We start from the raw sequence: 24,985 nt of genomic DNA, 5'->3' as shown, positions 1-24,985 counted from the left end.
CTTCTCAACGCAAACCCTCAAGGCAAGAAGACCTTGGAGTGACATATCCCAAGCCCTAAATGAAAACAGCCTCCAACCCAGATTGATGTATCCTGCAAAACTATCTTTCAAAATTGATGGAGAAATCAGATACTTTCATGACAAAGAGCACCTTAGGAACTTCATGAATACCAAACCAGCACTCCAAAACATTTTAGACAATATCCTAGGAAAAGACAATGAGGATCACAACCCCAGGAAGCACAGCAGAATGAATCCATCAGGTGTGACAAGAAATTAAATGTAAAGGGGGAGAATCCAACAAAAGGAAAAGGTAATGACTTGATAAGTCAATGATAAGTGAATAATAAGTCAATAATAAGTCAATGATAAGCCATGATAAGTCAATACGTTATCAGTTATAACCATCAATGTTAATGGTCTCAATTCACCAGTCAAAAGAAACAGACTGGCAGAATGGGTCAAGAAGCAAGATCCAACAATATGCTGCATACAAGAAACACATTTAATTCAAAAAGAAACTCATAGACTGAAAGTTAAAGGGTGGAAAACAATACTTCATGTGACGGGAACTCAAAAAAAAAAGCAGGAGTAGCTATCCTCTTTGCAGAACAAGTGGATTTCAAACCAACACTGACTAAGAGAGACAAAGAAGGACACTACATCCTTGTAAAGGGAACAATCCCAGAAGAAGAGATGACATCATAAACATATATGCACCAAACACTAGTGCACCCAACTATATAAAACAAATACTAACAGACATGAAAAATCAAATAAGCAATAATACAGTAATAGTGTGGGACCTTAATACCCCACTGTCACAAATAGACTAACTAGACAAAACATAAGCAAGGAAATACTAGAACTCAATCAAACTCTTGAACAAATGAACTTAACAGATGTTTACATGTTTACAGAGTGTTCCACCCCACAAAATCAGAATAGACTTTCTTTTCAGCTGCACACGGGTCGTTCTCCAAAATAGACCACATACTCGCTCATAGAACATGTTTAAGTAAGTGCAAAGGAACTGAAGTTATCCCCTGTATATTATCAGACCATAGTGCAATGAAATTGGAGATCAATAGCAAAAGAAATTGTAAGAATTTCATAAACACATGGAAATTGAACAACACACTTCTGAATGACCAACGGGTCACAGAGGAAATTAAAGAAGAAATCAGACAGTTCCTACAATTAAATGACAATGACATTACAACATATGGGAATCTATGGGACACAATGAAAGCAGTCTTACAAGGGAAATTCATATTAGGAAAACAGTGAGCCCAATTAAACAACCTGATGCTGAACCTCAAGCTTCTAGGAAAAGAAGAGCAGGACAAACCCAAAGCTCATACAAGGTAGGAAATTATAAAGATCAGAGCAGAAATCAATGGTATGGAGACTAAGGAATGATGCAAAAAAAAATCAATGAAGGCAAGAGTTGGTTCTTTCAAAGAATAAAGAAAACTGACAAACCTTTAGCCAACCTTATCAGAAAAAGGAAAGAAAAGGCCCAAATCCATGCAATTAGGAATGAAAAGGATGAAATTACAATGGACCCAGCAGAAATCCAGAGGATCATCAATACCTACTTCCAGAACCTATATACCAGTAAGATGGAAAACATAAAAGAAAGGGACAGATTCCTAGATAAGTATGAATTACCAAAGAGGAATGAAGAAGACCTAAAAATTCCTTTTTGTTTTGGTACTGGGGATAGAACTTGGGTCCTTGCGCTTGCGAGGCAGGTGGCAGAACCACTGAGCTAAATCCCCAGCCCAAGACCTAAAAATTCTAAACAACCCAATATCAATCAATGAAATTGAAAGCGTAATTAAAAACTTACCAACTAAGAAAAGTCCGGGTCCTGATGGCTTCATTGCTGAATTCTACAAGACATTTAGATAGGAACTACTGTCACTACTGTTTGAACTCTTCAATGAAATTGAAAGGGAGCCGGGGATTTAGCTCAGTGGTTCCGCCACCTGCCTTGCAAGCACAAGGTCCCGAGTTTGATCCCCAGTACCAAAAAAAAAAAAAAAAAAAAGAAGTTGAAAGGGAAGCAATACTCCTGGGGCCGAGGATTAACTCAGTGGTTTCGCCACCTGCTGCGCAAATGCAAGGACACGAGTTCGATCCCCAGTACCAAAAAAAAAAAAAAAAAGAAAGCAATACTTCATTCAATACCCAAATTCATTCCTGGAAGCAAGCATCACCTTGATTCCCAAAGCAAAGAAAGAACCACCCAAAAAAGAGAACTATAGGCCAATCTCACTAATGAACATAGATGCAAAAATCCTTACTAAGATACTGGCAAATAGAATGCAGAAGATCATCAAGAAGATCATACACCCTGACCAAATGGGATTCATCCCAGGGATGCAGGGATGGTTCAACATACACAAATCAATCAATGTAATACACTATATCAATAGAGCCAAGGACAAAAACCATATGATCATCTCAACAGATGCAGAAAAAGCATTCAACAAAATCCAACATGCATTTATGATAAAAACCCTACAAAAAATTGGAATAGATGGTCTCTACCTCAATCTGATAAAAGCTATTTATGAAAAAGCAACAGCCAATATCACACTAAATGGTCAAAAACTGAAATCCTTCACACTAAAATCAGGAACAAGACAAGCATGTCCATTATCACTACTCCTGTTCAACATAATTTTGGAAACATTTGCCACGGCAATTAGACAAGAGAAAGAAATAAAAGGAATAAAGATAGGAAATGAAGTCAAATTGTCATTATTTGCAGATGACATGATACTCTATATAGAAGACCCCAAGAATTCCACCAAAATCTTCTAGACTTAATAACCAAACTCAGTAGAGTAGCTGGATACAAGGATAACACACAAAAATCAATAGCTTTCCTGTACATAAACAACAGACTGACTGAGACAGAAATAGGGCAAACAATTCCTTTCACAATTGCATCCAAAAAAAATGAAATCCCTAGGAATCAACCTAACAAAAGAAATCAGAAGACCTCTACTCTGAAAACTAGCACTCTGAAAAGAGATTGAAGATGGTATCAGAAAATGGAAAGACATCCCCTCCTCCTGGGTAGGAAGAAACAACATAATGAAAATGGTCATACTTCCAAAACTGCTATATAGATTCAATACAATCCCAATTCAAATCCCAACAGCATATTTCACGGACCTTGAGAAAACAATCCAAAAATTCATTTGAAACAAGAAGAGACCCAGAATAGCACAAGCAATTCTAGGTAACAGAGACATGGCAGGGAGTATCACAACTCCCAACTTGAAACTCTACTACAAAGCTACTGTGATAAAAAACACCATGGTACTGGCAAAGAAACAGACCTGAGGACCAGTGGAACAGATTAGAAGATGCAGAAACAACTCCAGACACACTCAGCCACCTCATCTTTGACAAAGGAGCCAAACACCCTCACTGGAGGAAAGATAGCCTCTTTAATAAATGGTGCTGGAAGAATTGGTTTCAACTTGTCAAAGATTAAAACTAGACCTATATCCCTCACCATGCACTAAACTAAAAGCAAAATGGATTAAAGATCTAAATATTGGAATAGAAACACTGAACTGGCTGGAACAGAGGTTAGGTAGAACTCTTGAAGGTGTTGGTGTAGGAAAAGATTTTATAAACAAAACCTCAGTTGCCCGTAAACTAGCACAAACAATCAACAAGTGGCATCTCTTCTTACTGAAAAGCTTCTGCACAGCAAGAGAAACCATCAGCAGTGTGAAGAGACAACCCACAATGTGGGAAAAAATTTTCATCTGCTGTTCTTCAGACAAAGGTCTACTATCTAGAATCTATAAGAACTTGAAAAAAATCAGACCTACCATATTTAAAGACCCAATCCAAAAATGGGCATCTGAAATGAACAGACTGACTAGAAAGAGGTATGGGCACTGGAGCGTATGGGAGAGTCATGTAATGAGCAGTTTAGCCGACAATCCTCAAGTGGTCAGACAGCCCCTTCTCCACCTCCTTCTTACTCAGAACTTGGGAACTCTTGGGTGAGAGCTCCTCATTTATCATGCCAATCTGATCATGGAGTAGCATGGTTTTGACAAGGAGTATGGATGCAGAGTATGTGAATATGTATAAAGCATTATCTGTGTTGTGGAAATAAAGATGCACCAAATAAGAAAAACAAAGGGTATTTATTCAGAGCTTGCTATAGCAAGGGAGTCAGTCATAAGCATTGTTTTGGCAGAAGTGAAAGCTTACTGAGGAACAGAGAAGGCTTCATTCAAGCCTTGGTTTAAGACTGGGGCCAATCGCCATGGGGAAGCTATAGGTGAAGGAACTAAAAGCAGGACATGCTATGTGACTGATTAGGAGTGCAGAGCTGGCTTGTCCAACCAACTTGGACCTACGCTGCAAATGAGGACAAAAATTAGTAGAGTCAGCAGACATTAATCAAGTCCTGGACATTTGGGGCCATTGATGAAGAAGTTTATTGTTTATCTTCCTGAACAGTCACTAGAGACAGCAACCTGGTTCCTGAGGAGTTTGACTTAAAACAAGCTAGCTTCCTGGGTATTACTGTAGATAAGGGGCTTGGTTTCTTGGGCAGGTCAGGGGTCAAAGTTCTATTTTCATATGTGGTCTGGTCACTGTCCATTTGTACATGTGGTTCTCTAATATTCATCAAATTAGACTGATAAATGGAGCGATAGAAAGCAAACATATACTCACTACTCATAATTACCTAAGATCACATAAACTGAAACTGCCTATGAAGGACATCACTTAAAAGCGCTAAGAATAAGTAGGGGACTAGATGGTGTTCAGAGAAAAATATATCTATATTACCAAGAAACCTTAATTTACTAAAATCAAGGTGAACAGAATACCAATGTGTGTGAGCCATTCCTGAAGTCCATCCTCCCTAGCTGTGGTTTTGAAAGGCTGAAGTTGTTGATGTTTTTTTCCTTTGCTTCTTTCTTTCTCAATTAACAAAAAGCTGAGGTAAAATGCATATAACAAAACATTCATCATTCTAACCATTTTAAAGTGAACAATTCAGTTTAGGGTTTTAGTACACTCATGTTGTACAACCATCATCTAATTCCAGTACACTTCCAACATATCCAAGAAAAATACAGTACTTGTTAGTAGTCACTCCCCATTCCCCTCTACTTCGAACCTTGAAAGTAATAATCTGATTTGTCTCTGCCTCATTTAAGTATCTCATATCAGTGGAATCATATAAAATGTGGCCTTTTCTGACTGGCTGTTTCACTTAGCATAAGGTTTTTAAGGTTTGTCCTAGATATATAAACACTTAATTCATTTTTATGGCCAAATAATATTCCATTGCAGGGATGTAACACATTTCATTCAATACATTCATCAACTGACAGGTAATTTGGTTGTTTCTATTGTTTGACTAACGAACAACAATTTTATGAGTATTTATGTGTTAACATAAATTTTTGGGTGTGTTAACATATGTTTTCAATTCTCTTCAGTATATACCTAGGAACAGAATTATTGGGTCACATGGCATATCTGTGTTTAAATTTTTGAGGAACTGCCACACTAATTTCCAAGGTGGCTGTACCATTTTATATTCCTACCAGTATGGCTGGTTGTTTTTTCTGTTTTTTTTGGTAACGGGGATTGCACTTGGGTCCTTGCACTTGTGCAGCACACAGCAAAACCAGAGCTAAATCCCCGGCCCTGGCTGTTGTTTCTGTCAGACCAGGCCCACCTGGAGTAGACTCTGTCCTAACCAGAGCAGCTTTTTAGTCAGCCTTTGCTAGAACTCCATTCAGGATTCTGTGAGGTGTATCTCTACTAAAGGTTCAGCTCCCACTTCTCACTACCTAGGGCAGTGATGGTGAACCTTTTACTTTTTTTTTGGTACTGGGGATCGAATTCAGGACCTTGCACTTGCTAGGTCCTAGCACCACTGAGCTACACCCCTTGTCCAATGGCGAACCTTTTAGAGCTTTCAATGATACAAACAGCCCACTTTGGCACGTGTGCCATAGGTTCGTTACCACTGACTGAGGAACAGGAGAGAGTTGCTGGGAAGCAGAGAGAACTAATAATCTTTTAAGCCAGGAACCTTTGTCTGTTTTGCATTCAGCCTGTAAGGAGCCTTGGAGCAAAATGGTCATTAATTGAGGAAGCAACTGAGAACCTTAGCCAAATTCTTTAAAAGTTAAACCCCATACAAGTTTAGTTCCCTTTCTCTTGACCCAAATGCAAAATTTATTAGGGCATTCAGCTAGTGGTTTCCACCCTCCTAAATTACAGCAGTCCTCCTTATAGAGTTACTACAGCACCTGCAGATGGCAGATCTGCCCACTATAGATCTGCCAAGGAAGCTCAACTTCTTGGTGATTCTAAATCCCTTCCATATGGAAATACCTAACTGGAAATTTATCAGCCACTTTTCTTAGAAGTAAAATTTAGAGCATTTTAGAAGTGTCCTGAGAACCTGGCCATTAATCAAGTTCCTGTTCAAGCCTTTCTAAAATTTCTGTAGTGTTCTGCTTTAAAGTAATTGTACTGGGCTGGGGATTTAGCTCAGTGGTTCTGCTGCCTGCCTCGCAAGCACAAGGATCTGAGTTTGATCCCCGGTACCAATAAATAAATAAATAAATAAATAAATAAATAAATAAATAAAGTAATCATACAACAATTTCTTTCTCAGACAAAGGATCTTTGGAATCCTAGAAGGAGCCCTCTATATGTAAGTCAAGCAACTCAGTAGAAACCCCATTCTCTACTAAGAGCTAAAAAGAAATACAGGGAAAGGAAAGGAAATTGGCTCTCTGAATCCCAAGAATGGGCTATATAATATGCTTCACATTTTATATATGTTATTATATTTAATTTTCACAATAGCCCAACAGAAAACAAAAATTTTTAATTTTTCAAGATCACATGAGTAAATAAAGAACTTGGGTTCTGGAGTTAGTATTGTGTAGTAGTTAATGGTTAAAGCCCTGGAATTATATTGCCTGGCTTTAAATCCTAACTCTACTGCTTACTGTGCAATCCTGGACAAATTACTTTAATTCTCTAAGCCTTCAGTTGCCTCTTCAAATATGCAAACAATAGCATTATCTATCGCACAGGGCAGGGGCTGGGACCATTAAATGACATAATGCTTTGACAAACTACTTCAGCTAACCTACCTTCTCTTCTTTTTCTTTTTCCTTTTTTCCTTCGTCTCCCTCCCTCCCTGCCTGCCTGCCTGCCCGCCCGCCCGCCCGCCTTCCTTCCTTCCTTCCTTCCTTCCTTCCTTCCTTCCTTTCCTTCCCTTCCTTCCAAGACAGGGTCTCGCTATATAGTCCAGGCTGGTCTTGAACTCACTATGTAGCCTAGGCTGGCCTTGAACTCGCAGTGATCCTATCTCAGCCTCCCAAATGCTGGGATTACAGGTGTGCACCGCTATGCCCAGCTCAACCTGATTTCTGAGTTATATGTGGCTTTGGATTGCTCCCAGCACCTGCTGTCTTTATGCATGAAGAGTAATGATTCTCACTTACTTTCCAGATCAGAGATAAATGGGAAACTGTCCTCCTACAGCAAACTGCAAAAGTGAAAATTCCCAAACTGAAAATATCATCACTACTCAATCACAGCTACATAATTAATGAAGATGTGAAAACTTTCGATGAGGCTCTGGTGGTGTAATGTCTGGATGTCTTCTTCTTTTTTTTCTTCCAAACAGCCTATTTATTTTTTAATCTGAGGCCATAGGAAAAAGAATTTGTGTCATAGACCAGGCATGAATATTGCGTTGAGACCAGCTTGTGAGCTATCGGTGACTCCTATATCACTCCCTGCAGCAAGAGTATATATAACTGGAGTGAAGCTCAGCCGGTCCCAGTACCCGGGAGGAAGCTCCCCGCCTCCATCCCAGGCTCCTAGGGTAGTGAAGCTCAGCGGGTCCCAGCACCCGGAAGGAAGCTCCCCTGCTAGCATCCCAAGCTCCTAGGGCACAGAAGGTGAGCCGCGTGGACGCCAGAAGCAACCCCCCCCCTCCCGTGGAAATGAGAAAACACATAAGCAAGCCTCAAAAACAGACTTCCAGATCACCTACAGCAACCCCAAAGGGAAACGAGATGGAACACTCTGATACTCAACCACCTAGACTCTCTGAACTGGCAACAAAAGAGGATCTGAGAAAAATGAAATCAGAAATAATTACTCAGATAACAGCAAAGATTTTGTTCATGGTGCAAGACATGATTAATAAATCTAGAGAGGACACAGATAAAAAATAGAGGATCTGAGGAACATGATGGAATCCCAACATAGGAAACAAATGGAATCCATAAAACAGATACAAACAGATTTCCAAGAGATTAAAAACTCCATCGAAAGTCTGCACAGCAGAATGAACCAATGTGAGGATAGAATTTCACATATAGAAGATAAGTTTGCAATTAGTGACCAGGAAAAGAAAAATTGCTTTAAAATTGTAAGGGACCACGAGAAATCAATCCAGCAGCTGCTAGACGATGCAAAGAAGAATAACATAAGACTGATTGGAGTCAATGAAGAAAGAGGAGAGAGTGCAGATGACATAAAAAAACTCTTCACAGAAGTGATGGCAGAAAACTTCCTGAGGGGAAAAGAACTTGACACACAGATAAGTGAGGCATATAGGACTCCAAATAGCCTTGATTCAAAAAAAATCTACACATAGTCATATAATAGTTAGGATTCCAGAAATCCAACAGAAGAACAAAATTCTACACGCAGTGAGAGAAAAGAAACAAATCACATACGAAGGGAAGCCGATCAGAATCACAGCAGACTTCTCAATGCAAACCCTCAAGGCAAGAAGAGATTGGAATGATGTAGTTCAAGCCCTAAAGGAAAACAGCCTCCAACCCAGACTGATGTACCCTGCAAAACCATCTTCAAAACTGATGGAGAAATAGATGGTTTCATGACAAAGAGCACCTCAGGAGCTTCATGAATACCAAACCGACACTCCAAAAAATTTTAGACAATATCCTAGGAAAAGACAATGAGGATCACAGCCCCAGGAAACAAAGCAGAATGAATCCATTGGGCATGACAAATTAAATGCAAAGAGGGAGAATCCAACAAAAAGAAAACGTCATGACAAGGCTTTTAAAACTTTTAACTTCATCTCCCTAATGAGTGTATAATTCAATCTTATTATTGTACTGATTAGTATTTTTCTGATTCTAGAGTTGCACACCATTCCTTGTGCTATACTGGCTATTTATCATCTTCTTATGTCTACATTTTAATTGGGTTGTCTATTAATGAGCTCTAAGAATTCTTTATATATTCTGGTCACAGGTTATATGCATTGTAAATATGGTCTGTTTAAGGACTACTTTTCATTTTAATGATGTCATTTAAAGTTCTAAATTTTGATGGAATCTCATTTATCAATTTTTTTCTTTTATACATCGTGTTTTTGTATCCTAGGTAGTTCTTGACTACCCTGAATTCATAAATATTTTCCCTTATAATTTCTTCTTAAAGTTTTATACTTTTAGGCTTTCTTATTTAGGTTCATAGATCCCTTCAAGTTATTTTCATGTATGGAAAAAAAGGGTTGAGGTTAATTTTTTATATACAGATACCAGGTGTTCTAGTGCCATTTGCTGAAAACACTCTCTCTTCCTCGGCTCTTGAATTGAGTTTATATTCTATAAAATGCTAATGTTAAATAATCTTTCAAAACTCAGTGGACCATATATGTGTGGTTCTATTTCTAGATTCTCTGTTTTATTCAAATGATCTATAAGTCTTTCCTTATACCAACACTACCTTGATTACTGTAGCTTTAGAAGAAGTCTTAAAATTGAGTGCTAAACGTCTTCCAACACTGTTTTCATTTTTGTTTTTGGCTTTTCTGGGTCCTTCGTACTCCTACGTAACTTTAAATTTTCAATATCCAGTTCTTCATATATAGCAAGTATACACAGACCTGAATCTTTGTATATATACCTTGTGTTTTCTAATCCTGCTAAATTCAAGTACAAGTTCTAGGGGCTCCTAGAGATTTCTTAGTATTTTCTCTGTAGATGATTGTTTCGTCTACATATAAAGATTTTGCTTCTGCCATGCCAATCCTATCCTAGTTGTGTCATTTTATTGCCAGACTATTTTGGTTTAGACCTATGTTTCAAAGTCTAATGGACAGATGAAGAGTAGGCATATATGCCCTTGTTCCCCACCTTAAGGAGAAAGCATTGTATCGTCTCCATTCATAGAAGGAGTTTTTGTTGGAAGTATGGAGTACATGTCTTTGATCTGTTGAGAAGGTTCTGTTCTACTCCTAGTCTCCTGATAGCTTTTACCATGAACAGCTGTAGAATTTAGTCCAATACTCTTTCTCCAACTAGTGACAGGATCATATGGCTTTCTCCTTTCCTCTGTTAAAATGATGACTTTTGGGGGTGGATCTTCCAATGCTGAACCAACACTGCCATCCCTATAACAAAACCACTTTCTACATACTGCCAGATCTGACTTCTAATAGTTTGTTTTGTTAAACAAATTTCTATCTATGTTCATACTTTTTTCTTCTATTATCTTTATCCAGTTTTAGGATTAGCACAATGTTGATTCCCTAAAATGAGGGGAGAAGTGTTCCTTTTTTCTGCTTTAATTATTTGATATAATTTATCAGTTAAAATGTTTATGAGCATGCTGTTGTCATATAGGTAGGTTTTCAAGCTAGGAATATACTTTCTTTAATAGGTGCTATTCAAATTTTATATTTCCTCCAGAGTTAGTTTCATTAATTTGTCTTCCAAGGTACTTCTTAGAAGTTGTCAAATTTATTTCAAAAAAGATTTTTGTAATATGCTTTCTATATCCTTTTAAATTCTGTAAAATCTGTGGTAATGTCTCCTAGATCTTAATATTGTAATTTTAAAAATGTATAATTGATATTGTGTAACAGGAAGAAAAGGTCTAAAAGAGCAGGGGAATTGGGAGGGGTAGGGGAAGGGAAAAAAGGGAAAGGAAAAAATATGAGAAGAGGAAAAAAAATGGAAACAAAGGCTTTGCAAATAGGGAAGGGTGGAGGGGTTGAAGGGAGGGCAAGGGAAGGGGAAATAAAATAAGAACCACGATACGTCATGTAAAGGTACAAGATCCCAATGATTAATGTAACTGTATTGTATATCTAAAATGTACCAATAAAGTTAATGGGGGAAAAAAAAGAGTATATATAACTGAAAGCATTCTAATGGCTCAGGTGAAGATAAGTTAATCCTTGGCTGTGGACACATGCAACAGTTTTGATGGTGTGAATCACTGTATCCTAGTGCAAAGAGGTAATTGTTCATCTGGCCTGAGCTGCCGGATAAGAAATAAATACCTCAAATTTTATAATTAAAATTAGCAATATTAACCTAAAAGTATTAATATATTGTATCCTTCCAAGAAAAATGACTATTTTCCCCACTTTTCAAAGGAATTAATATTTAAACTGCCAGGAAGATCTCTCTGACATCAAGAAAACCTTGGCATAAGTTCTACTTATGCAAGTTCCTAAAGTCTCTGAGGTCAAAAATCACATACTGAATAGACTGGTGATAAGAATTAAATTATATATATGTATGCACACTATGGTAAAATTCAGTATATGATAGCTATAATTATTATGTCCATTGTAGAAAACTGGAAAAGTATAGGAAAAAAAAAAGAAAAAAGTCACTAGCAATTTCTCCTCTTAAAGGCAACTACTGCTAGCTTTTACCAGTCATCTTTTAAAATGTAATTTGTCTTTATATGGCTTTGATCTCAGACCATAGATTATATGCATTCTGTTTATTTGCTTTGTTCTTTTGGTACTATTAATATAATATTTTCCCATACCAGGAACAGCTAGCTATAAGAGGGTTTTTTTTTTTATGGCTTCTAATGAAATAATTTTCCTAGTTATGAAGCCCTTAGAAATGATACCCTCTTGCCTACCTACATTTTCCTGCCACTTTGAGGTCTGATTCCTTGGCATTGGGAATCCTCAATTCAGTCACCATCATCACTTGAGACCCTATAGAGAATCTCCTAAGTGCTTATAGGGTGCTGAGTATGCAGGCTCCCCAAAAACCAAAGGCAGAGCTCTGTAGGCCATAGTGCACGGTGGTGCAGAAAGCCTTATATTCCATAGCCATCTGCTCAACTGAGTCTCAAATTTTTCTCCCACACAGTATAACAGAAGCTGCTGAAAAAACAAAAACAAAATCCCCAAACCTGATCATCTGCCTTAAACTAGAGGTGAAACTCCTTCCTGACATCTTTTTCTTATATCTTCTCTTCAGGGAAAAGCAAGTTATTTGGCTTAATCATTTTTTTAAAATGTCATGACAGGATATGGGGCTGGGAATTTAGCTCAGTGGTTTCGCTGCCTGCTGCGCAAGTGCAAGGACCCGAGTTCGATTCCTGGTACCCCCAAAAAAAAAATACCATGATATCAGCATTCAATTTAGCTCTACACATTTGCATTGCCCCAACTATACTATCATGCTGACCTACCTTGTCGTTATCAGCTCTTCTTTTTTTAAGAGAATATAATTTTTTTTTTCTGGTACCGGGGATTGAACTCAGGTCCTTGAGCTTGCGCAGCAGGTGGCGAAACCACTGAGCTAAATCCCTAGCCCAAGAGAATATAATTATCTATATAATTGTGGAGCCCACAGTTTACCCTCAGATATAGAATTAATAAGATTCAAAGTTAAACATAAAGATAATCATCTAAAGTATTTATTTTGGCTAGCTCTCTGGGTTTGGGGGAACTTTAGTCATATTTATTATCATTGTTCCTGTAGTTGTTCATATTACATAAACAGGTCTCCAGAAAAGCAATGGCCAAGTGACTATGCAGAGAAGATATTAAAATTAACTGGGAGACAGAAGATTGGGGTTTCTCAATAGTCTAAGATTCTGGCTCTAAAGATGAAGAGGTGTAAAACCTAAAGGAATACAAGTCCTCTGAGCCTGTTCCCCATCTCAAAAACAGGAATAGTAACCTTCACTGTTAGTCTTATAAAACATTTGTTTGGAACAAATTAAATAATACATATGAAAATACTTTACAGGATGGGGTGTAGCTCAGTGGTAGAGGACTTACCTTGCATTCGTATGTGTGAGGCCCTGAGTTCAATCCCAGCAACCCCCCGACCCCACACACAGAGTGTAATTGGTACCTTGTAAAAAACTACACATGTAAGGGGGAAAATATTTTCCTTTTAAATAAAAGGTCAGGGACAGATGAAATAATATCAAACACGTTCATACTGGTTTTTTAATTCCTTCCTTCCTGCCTGTCTGCTTGCTTTAGGTGCTGGGATTGAAACTAGGGCCTTGTACATAATAAGGAGCACTCCACCACTAGGCAACACCCCTACTGGTGCATTCTGAATTTTTATCTATATTCTTATAACTGCCCTAAAGTCCTAAAACACAGATTATCCTGAAAGATTTTATCCACAATTATCCAGTTTTCCTCTACACATGCATCATGCTAATTGAAGGGCTGGCTATCTCCATGCTGGGTTAGATACTCCAGTGTTAGAGCAGCTTAGACTCACATGCTATCTCAAGGCACCCACAATCAGCGAAGGAGGCACCCAGGAAAGTTAAGGAATAGAGGTGGAAAAGATTAGGATCACTGAGATTTTAAGAATTTAAACTTTAAAAAAAGGCATAAACAGCTTAGAATTTAAAGAACTGTTAAAGAGACAGCATTTCCCAAAGAGGGGGACCATTATCTGAACTCCTAGACAAGTGATTCTGTGAAGCTATTATCTGTAACTCCTCCAGAGCCAGATATTTGATTACATTTAATATTCATTTTTTGCTTCCCCTCTCCTTCCTCCCCCATACACCATGTGTTCTTGCCCCAACCTCCGCCTTTTTCCTCCTTTGACTTATTTCCATCCCTTCTAAGAGACGGCTCGCGTTTCCTACTGGTTTTGTTAAGCTCTACTTGTCTGGCTCTTCTGGGACACAACACCTGCCCCAGAACTATGAATGAACATTCCTCTTTGGAAAAATTACATCTCATCCTTGCAAAGGAGACAGAAAATTATTCCAAATGATACTGCATTTAAAGAAAAAAATAGAAAGAATAAAGCCTTTAAGTTCCAAGCTGTTTCCCTAAGAGGGGAGAGGAAACGGGGGAAGAGAAGCAATGGTGGTTCCAAACCGGCTCAGAGGTGGCCACTGGTGGTGGCACATTCTCATTCCATCCCGGCAGTCAGTCAAGGCAGGTTGGGGAGGGCAACGAATGGGCAGACAGACTTGCAAAGAGGGGCAGGAAGAGGTAAAGTAAAAGCAGTTGATGAGAAAGGAGGAGTCTGAAACGGACGGAGGGTGGGGGGAATGGAGTAAGGAACAAAGAAAAGGAGAAATAGAGGGAGCACTAAAGAGAGGTACAGAAACAAACAGAGGGAGAGAAGGGGATGGCAGGGGTATTAACGGGAGTGGGAGGAGAGGCCAAGTGGGTTGGGCTGGGCAGGGCAGGGCAGGGGCAGGAGACTGCCATGCCGAGCCTGGCTGTGTGTACTCCTTACACTGTCCTCAGTAGCTGCCTTATCTATTTTCACCTCTGGCAGGAGCCGCCCACCGATGTGGGAGCCAGGCCCTCCGATAAGGGACACCACGCCGTTGCAGTCCACCGTGCTGTTGCGCTTCACGCTTCGCCGCAGGCTGGGGAAGATGCGCGAGGAGCGGCTGCCCTGGCTGTAGCCGCTGTAGCCGCTGTAGCTGCTGCGGCGCTCTCGAGCCCGGATCGGGATGAACAGCGAGTCCCGGCGGCCCTCGCTCTCCTCCACCGTGCTGTGCTCGTCGTCCGCGAACTCATTCTCAGAGCCAGGATCTCGAAAACGCCCAGGGCCCCGGAAGCTGAAGATGCTGCTCTTGCTGTTGTGGCGGGAGAGGAAAGGGGAGCCTGGGATGCTGAGCAGTGACTGCAGAGCAGAAAGACAGAAAGAGAGAGTGAGAAAGGGGTGTGTGTGTGAGAGACCTCCCGGTCGGTCCATCCGGTGGAGCAAGGGGCCAGGTCTCCTTTGCAGTCTTCCCATGTGTTTCCTCACCTCCGACTGTCCCTTCCCTTGATGGAGCAGCCCTGGGATACACCTGTGCTTGACCAGTGGCGGATCCAACGGCCCTCCTCCCTGTTCACTTAATGCTACCACCAGGACACTCCTATCTCACGTTCCAGGGAGCCGGTCTGTTGGGAAGCACATCTCTGCGTTTTTCATGCCCACACTGGGCTCGCACGCAGCGTCTTTAGCTTACTCAAGGTACTCCTTGCTGCACTTTGGTCCCAGGTCGTCTAGCTTTTTAGTTACATTGAAAATTATATATGCCTTCTCCCACATCGTTTTAAAGTCAATATAATTTTTTTAACAGAATACCTTTATTATTACTAAGCCTTCTACAGTATTTTGCTTTCCACGGAGCTTTTGTAAATCATTGTAATTATTATTATTGGGGGGGGGCGTTACCGGGGATCAAACTCAGCGCCTTGCGCTTGCGAGGCAGGCGGTGGTCTGAGCTAAATCCCTGGCCCCAAGTCAACATAATTTTTAAAATAAAAAGTTTAAATATGTAATTCCCAGCTGACCAGTTATAAATTATGTAATTCCTAATGTTAATGTAAACTCTTCTTTACAACTTGGAAAACTTTCATTTCTTTTCTCCCTCAACTCATAGTTCCACATTCCCTAGAAAATTTTATGCAAATGTATTTTTAAATGTTTTAATGTATTTTATTGATCATCCTTGAACACTTTGTAACAAAAAATTAGAAACAACCTTAAAATTTATTTTTTTTTCAACCTTAAAATTTAAAATTTTTCCTGGGACCAACAAGTCCCCAAGAAATTTTAAAAAATTCTCCTGGATTTTCATTACAATTCTCATGAATAACTGATCAATCTACACAAATAAATTACACATTTTATAAGCAGTTTAAAAAATTTTGTTAAAATGCATCTCAAGTGAGATGGATGGGATTTTTTTCAGTTGGTGCTTCAATATTTGCTGACAGTAATATTATTAGAATGAGATGGCTCATCATCAGTTCCCCCTCCTTCTAATAATAGATTTTAGGTGCTGAGAAATCTTATTTACATAAATATTATCTTAGGAAGAAATGTGTCATAGTAACGTCATTCAATTCTTTGGACTCCTTCCAAATTATATGCCAAAAATCACACAGCAAATTATCAGCAAAATTTATTATAATGATCTACCAGCTGACAAATTAGGTCCTATTTTAATTTTGTTGAAAACAAAGAACTGAAAATCCAACTTGCCAAAGAATTTGTTACATAGTTGTTAGAAATACACTTTCTTGATTTCTGAAAAAGATTCAGAAAGGTTTTATTTTATTAATAATTGTATGGGTTACTGTTATATCAGTTCCTCTTTTACTTAAAGGTACCTTCTTTAACCCAACATAAAAGGTTGGAATACTTAAAGCATTGTTAACTTCTTGACATCACTGATAACATTTTGTGTAAAATGACTTTATCAAATGCTTTAAATATATTTTTATCAAAACCTTAAAGCCACAGATTTAGCTTACGTATGAGTGTCCATTACATGATCTAGTTGGCAAATCCAGTCTTCAATGTCGAAGCAATTGGCTAGATTAGACTTATCTGTAGTTGACAAAATCTTACCTCATTTTTCATTTTTTATAAATGTATAGTATTCCAGTGATAATCATCTGAATACTGAATTTACAAAATCCTAACACCCTTGATTACAACTCTGTTTCACTCTTAGGAGAAATATGTAAGATACAGATAAATTCAGAAAGCCTTACAATAGATTTGAGGTTCCTGGAATAAAAAAATTTTGTAGCCACTAATATTTTCTTTTTTGGTTTCTTGAGACAGAGTCTCAAAAGATAGTTCAGGCTAACCTCGAACTCACTATGGTGATTCTCCTGGCTCAGCCTCTCAATGTGCTGGGATTACAGGCATTGGGCCACAGCGCCCAGGTATTGTAGCCACTAATATTTTCAATTATCCTTTTGTTTGGCATCCCAAAGATTTTTACACATTAGAGCAATGAATATACAGCAGGGGGTGAGACCTATCTAACATTTTGGATGAGTGGGAGGAGAACACCTCTGAAAAGAGGAGGAAAGGAGAGTCAGTGTGACAGAACCACAGGGCTGACCTCAGGTATAGTTACAGGTCAGTTAAAGGTCAGGAAATCAAATTCCTGAAAACTGTACTTAGGGGCTGGGCATGTAGCTCAGTGGTGCCACGCCTGTCTGGCAAGCTCAAGGTCCTGAGTTTGATCCCTCAGACCGAAAGAAAAAAACCAAAAGAAAACTGTACTTAGAAAGTGTTCAAGTACCCCAAAGGGGATGCAAGCCCAGTTTGAGGACCACGCCTCTAAAAGAAAGAAACTTGGCAAGCGTGACATTAGGCAATCCACCTTGCTCCCTTGAGATACTTAGTTTGTCCAATTAAGACTTTGAAGCAATTTTCAGAATTCTAAACTATATGAGTTTTTTGCTTAAATGTTTAAGCCTTAACCTTCTAAAATGGTTGTACTGTGAAAGGTCTTCATGGACTGGGTCTGTGCCAATATAGTGCTAATGAAATCTTTTTAAAGATAATACTTTTGATGATGCCTTGGAAGGACTGTGGAGCTCCTCTTTAGTACGTCTTTGTCATGTCTAGAATTCCATTTCTGGCTCTGTACTCAAAATGCTACCAGTTTCTTTCTCTTCCAATCATGTACAAAGCCCCTGACCCTAGATCCATAAATTTTCTTGGAAAATTCTAATTCCAGTGTGTTCCATTTTTCTCACCTGTCTTTATTTGTTATGAAGTCTTTTCCTGAGTTGGCTCTAAGCAGCTCACAAACTTGAGACACAAATGGGTGATCACTGGGAGCCATATGAACAAAATCATTACTCACAGATCATTTACAAAAAGGCCATTGTTAAATATATGTCATGTGCTATTTATATGCCTCTAGAAAAAGGCTGCAGGTAAGCAACATCTTTGATCACCCTGACTTACTTTACTCTTCTGCCACACCCTTGCACCAGAGAGGAGGAGGTGCACATATTGGTTGGGTTTTGTTTATGAGTAAAAGCTGTCACTGTGTGTCCTCTCTCCACATTGCTGGACGGGTAATGGGATCAGGGTCTCTTCGACTTAACTATTCTCTTCTCACATCCCACTGTTTGGGCATCCTCACTGAGCCACTGTCTCATTCCCCTGAATCTGCTCTGCTAAGGAGTGTGATTCACAGATCAGTGCTAGTACAAGACCTGTCACTGGTTTACAATGAGACACGCAAAGAAACTGAGTGAAACATTTAGAAATTTTTATAGCAATTAACATTGTCATAACATCTAAGAATGTGATAATTTTTCTAGAAATTCATTGTTACTGTATTTCACAGTATCAGTTCATAAAAATCTGAAAAAAACTAGTGTTCATCACAGATGTTTGAGAAAAACTGCTCTAAAGAATGTGGCTGGAAGATGGTAAGTCTCTTAAGATGTACAGAGGGAACTGCCTTTAAAGAAGAGTTTATAACTCAGTTCCTAAGAGAGGAGGGCATGCTATGCCCAAGAGTACCACACAGGGAAGTATAAGGGAAGTCAGGAGGCAGAAGGGGCAAGAGGAGAGCATGGTCCGAAGCCTTCATTGTTGCTTCTCCAGGGAGGAATCGGTGAAGCAGGGTAGGCAAATTTGAGCAAGTTTAGGACTAGATAGTCTGGATAATTTTAGAGAGCTCTGGGCTATAGAGGTGGTACCTAGTTGTCTAGTACCTGGCCCTGTGGAAGTTTGGTACATAAGTTAGATAAAGTTGTTTAATTTAAAAAACACTGAAGATTTATGATGTGAAATAGAGCAAAGGATTTTAATTTAACAGAGTATGAAGTTACTGATATAGTTTTAGGTTCCATATTGCAATTATTTTAAAAAATGGCCACTGCTGAGTTTAAGAATAGTAATAGGAAGGAACATTCAAAATGATCTGAAAAGGCTATTAAAATAGTCCTCCCTTTTAAAACTATATATTTGTATGTATGAAATTGGATTTTTTCAAGGACTTCAACCAAAAAAAAAGATATTGCAACAGATTTAATGCACACAGAAGCAAGTATGATACTATTTTCATTAAACTAGAGACTAAAGAGAATTACAGAAATATTAACAATACTGCTTTTTCCACTACTTTTTTGTTTTGAAAAACAGTTCATTTTATAAAAATAGATGTAGGGCCGGGGATTTAGCTCAGTGGTTTTGGTGCCTGCTGCGCAAGTGCAAGGACCCAAGTTTGATCCCCGGTACCAAAAAAAAAAGATGTAATTGGGCCAGGGATTTAGGTCAGTGGTGCCGCCGCCTGCCTCACAAGCGCAAGGTCCTGAGTTCGATCCCCAGTACCAAAAAAAAAAAAGATGTAATTTGTTAATAATGTAGTAATGTAAATTAAATACACTGGTAAATATTTTTAAAAATTTTAACTATAATTTCTAAGAAGATAAATTAAAAGCACATGTTTAAAAAGCTCTGTAGGATCCTCAATAATTTTTAAAGATTTAAAGTGATCTTAAAAGTACATAGAAAGATATAGAGTCCTATGACCAGAAAGTATGAGAACTACTGCAATAGAAAAATTAAAATACTTTGCTAACATGGACTCTAACCAATACTTATCTATCTTTTTTTTTTTTGGTACTGGGGATCGAACTCAGGACCTTGCACTTTCGAGGCAGGTGGCGGAACCACTGAGCTAAATCGCCAGCCCACCAATACTTATATAAACTGTCCTAAGCCCTAAAAATATAAGGAAATGGGGAGGAGATGGGTGGGCATGTCTCCAGATAATCTCAGAATATAAGAACATAAAGGAAATTGACACATCCTTGAATTGTGCTGTGGGAAACCTGAAGCCATGTACATGTGCAGGTGAGCCATCAAGGATGGCCAGGAGGAAAGTTCCAGAGTAGATGGAGCTGGGTTAAGAGCTGGCTCTAATTTCTACTAGCTATATAACCTTAGCTCAGTTAGTAAATATGTCTAGGCCTCATTCTTCCAAATAAAATGCAAGAAGCTGTAGGAAAATACTGGGGCAAAGAATATTACGACCACGGCTGGGGGGGGGTGGTGTCCAAGCAAGTCTTGGCAGTTAGCCACAGCCTCTAGGAATCTACAATTTCTTTCAAATGGAGAAATTAGAGGAAGTGAACATTTTCATGCAAAGCAGGACAGCTCAGAAGCCTAGTTTTATTTTTTGAGCTAGGGAGCAATCAATGCAACTCTGTGCTAAAGCCTACAGATTAATCAGAGACTATTCAATAGCCAAGCACTACCAACACTAAGGTATTCATTAACAAGCTGGCGATGGCTCTCAAAACAAGGTCAGGATTATAACAAAGTTGTAATCACACTTTTTCCTAAAAGGGAACCAGGATAAAGGTGATGTAAAGGTGAGGCAGAGGTGGCACCAGCCATAAAGTCCCAGAAGGGGTTAAATCAGATTTCTGAAATTCCTGCATTCATTTGTCCAATAATATCTGAATGGCAGCCATGTGCAAAGAAGCAAACCTGACTCTGGGACTTCAAGAGAAGAGGGGATATGAACACAAATAAAATATGTACATAGAGTAGCACACTCACATAAAAAGGAAAGAAATGAAGATATACAAATAAAACCTGATGGAAAGACGGAATTTTCCTCTGGGGAATAAGAGGGTTAGGGAAGGTTCTTGAGAGAAAGATGTAAAGGATAACCATGACATGGTCGCTCAAAGATGAAGAAATACAGTACCTTACAGCATTTCTGGAGCAAACTTCGGAGGGCAGAAAACAAACATCATGTGCAAGAAATATCTGGCAGTTCCTTCTGGGTTAAGCACTGGGGCACAGTGACTACAGAATGAAAAGGCAGACTGCTTCCACAGTGGGGGAGAAGGATGCTATGAACTCCACCTTAAAGAGCTGTAACTTTATTAGGGTATAGAATTAATCTGATTGGGGAATTCTTTCTTCCATTTGTCTTACTATTTGGAACTGTTACTATCTCCTTTAAACCCCCAAATGAACCTCGCATTTCCTTCAATAAGATTCTTAATTCTCTACTTTATGGAAAAACCAGACTATGAGGTGTCATTTTCTCCAACTTTCTACTTTTTGACAACAAATGTAACCACCCCACTCTTGATGATTCCTGAGGTTTCGGGAAACAAGGTTAAGGGATAAGTCCTTTTAAAGATTACATCTTTTCCTATCTTCCAAGACTATGATCCACTTTTAGTATCCATTTTCTTTCTTTTTTTCCCCCATTAAGTTTATTGGTACATTTTCAGTATACAATACAGTTATATTCATCATTGGGATCTTGTACCATCACATGAGTCTCTTGGTTCTTATTTTTTCCCCCTTCCCTTGCCCTCCCTTCACCCCCTCCACCCTTCCCTATTTGCAAACTTTGTTTCCATTTTTTTTTCCTCTTCTCATATTTTTTCCTTTCTCTTTTTTCCCTTCCCCTATCCCTCCCAATTCCCCTGCTCTTTTAGACCTTTTCTTCCTGTTACACAATATCAGTTATACATTTTTTAAATTACAATATCAAGATCTAGGAGACAATACCACAGATTTTACAAAATTTAAAAGGATATAGAAAGCATATTACAAAAATCTTTTTTGAAATAAATTTGACAACTTCTAAGAAGTAACTTGGAAGACAAATTAATGAAACTAACTCTGGAGGAAATATAAAATTTGAATAGCAACTATTAAAGAAAAGTATATTCCTAGCTTGAAAACCTACCTATATGACAACAGCATGCTCATAAACATTTTAACTGATAAATTATATCAAACAATTAAAGCAGAAAAAAGAAGGAACACTTCTCCCCTCATTTTAGGAACTCAACATTGTGCTAATCCTAAAACTGGATAAAGATAATAGAAGAAAAAAGTATGAACATAGATAGAAATTTATTTAACAAAACAAACTACTGGAAGTTAGATCTGGCAGGATGTAGAAAGTGGTTTTGTTATAGGGATGGCAGTGTTGGTTCAGCATTGGAAGATCCACTCCCAAAAGTCATCATTTTAACAGGAAAGGAGAAAGCCATATGATCCTGTCACTAGTTGGAGAAAGAGTATTGGACTAAATTCTATAGCTGTTCATGGTAAAAGCTATCAGGAGACTAGGAGTAGAACAGAACCTTCTCAACAGATCAAAGACATGTACTCCATACTTCCAGGGAGAATGCCTTATATAAATGGAGAAGATACAATGTTTTCTCCTTAAGGTGGGGAACAAGGGCATATATGCCTACTCTTCATCTGTCCATTAGACTTTGAAACATAGGTCTAAACCAAAATAGTCTGGCAATAAAATGACACAACTAGGATAGGATTGACACGGCAGAAGCAAAATCTTTATATGTAGATGAAATGATCATCTATAGAGAAAATACTAAGAAATCTCTAGGAGCCCTCAGAACTTGTACTTGAATTTAGCAGGATTAGAAAACACAAGGTATATATAAAGATTCTGGTCTGTGTATACTTGCTATAAATGAAGAATTGGACATTGAAATTTAAAAGTTATGTAGGAGTACAAAGGACCTAGAAAAGTTTAAAAAAAAAAAAGACAGTGTTGGAAGACGTTTAGTACCTAATTTTAAGACTTCTTCTAAAGCTACAATAATCAAGGCAGTGTTGGTGTAAGGAAAGACATATAGATCATTGGAATAAAACAGAGAAACTAGAAATAGAACCACACATATATGGTCCCCTGAGTTTTGAAAGATTATTTAACATTAGCATTTTATAGAATATAAACTCAATTCAAGAGCCGAGGAAGAGAGAGTGTTTTCAGCAAATGGCACTAGAACACCTGGTATCTGTATATAAAAAATTAACCTCAACCCTTTTTTTCCCATACGTGAAAATAACTTGAAGGGATCTATGAACCTAAATAAGAAAGCCTAAAAGTATAAAACTTTAAGAAGAAATTATAAGGGAAAATATTTATGAATTCAGGGTAGGCAAGAACTACCTAGGATACAAAAAACATGATGTATAAAAGAAAAAAATTGATAAATGAGATTCCATCAAAATTTAGAACTTTAAATGACATCATTAAAATGAAAAGTAGTCCTCAAACAGACCATATTTACAATGCATATAACCTAGGACCAGAATATATAAAGAATTCTTAGAGCTCATTAATAGACAACCCAATTAAAATGTAGACATAAGAAGATGATAAATAGCCAGTATAGCACAAGGAATGGTGTGCAACTCTAGAATCAGAAAAATACTAATCAGTACAATAATAAGACTGAATTATACACTCATTAGGGAGATGAAGTTAAAAGTTTTAAAAGCCTTGTCATGACGTTTTCTTTTTGTTGGATTCTCCCTCTTTGCGTTTAATTTGTCATGCCCAGTGGATTCATTCTGCTGGGTTTCCTGGGGCTGTGATCCTCATTGTCTTTTCCTAGGGTATTGTCTAAAATTTTTTGGAGTGCCGGTTTGGTATTCATGAAGTTCCTGAGGTGCTCTTTGTCATGAAAGTATCTTATTTCTCCATCAATTTTGAAAGATAGTTTTGCAGGGTACATCAATCTGGGTTGGAGGCTGTTTTCCTTTAGGACTTGAACTACAACATTCTAATCTCTTCTTGCCTTGAGGGTTTGCATTGAGAAGTCTGCTGTGATTCTGATCGGCTTCCCTTTGTATGTGATTTGTTTCTTTTCTCTCACTGCTTGTAGAATTTTGTTCTTCTGTTGGATTTCTGCAATCCTAACTATTATATACCTATATGTAGATTTTTTTTTTGATTAAGGCTAGCTGGAGTCCTATATGCCTCACTTATCTGTATGTCAAGTTCTTTTCCCCTCCTTGGGAAGTTTTCTGCCATCACGTCTGTGAACAGATTTTTTATGTCATCTGCACTCTCTCCTCTTTCTTCATTGACTCCAATCAGTCTTATGTTATTCTTTGCATTATCTAACAGCTGCTGGATTGATTTCTCGTGTTCCCTTACAATTTTAAAGCAATTTTTCTTTTCCTGGTCACTAATTGCAATCTTATCTTTTATATGTGAAATTCTATCCTCACATTGGTTCATTCTGCTGTGCAGACTTTCGATGGAGTTTTTAATCTCTTGGAAATCTGTTTGTATCTGTTTTATGGATTCCATTTGTTTCCTATGTTGGGATTCCATCATGTTCCTCAGATCCTCTATTTTTTATCTGTGTCCTCTCTAGATTTATTAATCATGTCTTGCACCATGAGCAAAATCTTTGCTGTTATCTGAGTAATTATTTCTGATTTCATTTTTCCCAGATCCTCTTTTGTTGCCAGTTCAGAGAGACCAGGTGGTTGAGTATCAGAGTGTTCCATCTCGTTTCCCTTTGGGGTTGCTGTAGGTGATCTGGAAGTCTGTTTTTGAGGCTTGCTTATGTGTTTTCTCATTTCCATGGGAGGGGGGGTGCTTCTGGCACCCACGTGGCTCACCTTCTCTAGGGAGCTTCCTTCCGGGTGCTGGGACCGGCTGAGCTTCTCTGCTCTCTGGGCCGGGAGCGGCGGGACTCAGTACCGTGGTCTGGTGGTCCGGTGTCCTCTGCGTCTTTGTAAGGCGGAACCAGGTGGCTGTACAGAGGAGGGGCGCGGGGTGTCCAGTGGATTGTTGCTGGGGTGTGGGCTGATTCGGCAACTCGCGACCTCGGTAGGGCGTGCCAGTCTCCATTTTCTAACTGCACTTTTCCCTCTTCTGGATTTTTCTTCCCATAAATTATAAAAATGCTTTTTTTTTTGGTATCAAGGACTGAACTCAAGACCTTGGACTTGTGAAGCAGGCAGCAGAACCACTGAGCTAAATCCCCAGCCCCAAAATGCTTATTTTTATCCATACTCTTTAAAGAAGCTTAAATGAGAAGCCTACAGGTATCCTCCATTTCAAACTGAATATTGCAACC

At 38.6% G+C, this 24,985-nt stretch overlaps 1 protein-coding gene across 9 annotated transcripts in view; it reads right to left on the bottom strand.

Annotated features, from left to right (window-relative positions):
• Scn8a (sodium voltage-gated channel alpha subunit 8) overlaps positions 1-24,985 on the bottom strand; it is a 171,261-nt gene that overhangs the window by 51,778 nt on the left and 94,498 nt on the right. For 5 of the 9 annotated variants that reach the window (XM_087199929.1, XM_087199927.1, XM_087199932.1 and 2 more), the window contains one exon: positions 14,568-14,963. In XM_087199929.1, coding sequence (XP_087056055.1) covers positions 14,568-14,963 — 396 coding nt within the window. The remainder of the gene's footprint in view (positions 1-14,567; positions 14,964-24,985) is intronic. The other 4 variants (XM_087199931.1, XM_087199934.1, XM_087199930.1 and 1 more) reach the window with 1 other exon arrangement.

Source organism: Heterocephalus glaber, unplaced genomic scaffold, assembly GCF_053883595.1.
Source record: "Heterocephalus glaber isolate CG9 unplaced genomic scaffold, H.glaber_assembly_v1.0 deba00001733, whole genome shotgun sequence".
In the NCBI taxonomy this organism is placed as follows: Eukaryota; Metazoa; Chordata; class Mammalia; order Rodentia; family Bathyergidae; genus Heterocephalus; species Heterocephalus glaber.
Note: the sequence above shows the minus strand (reverse complement) of the source record. Positions and strands in the feature narration are given on the sequence as shown.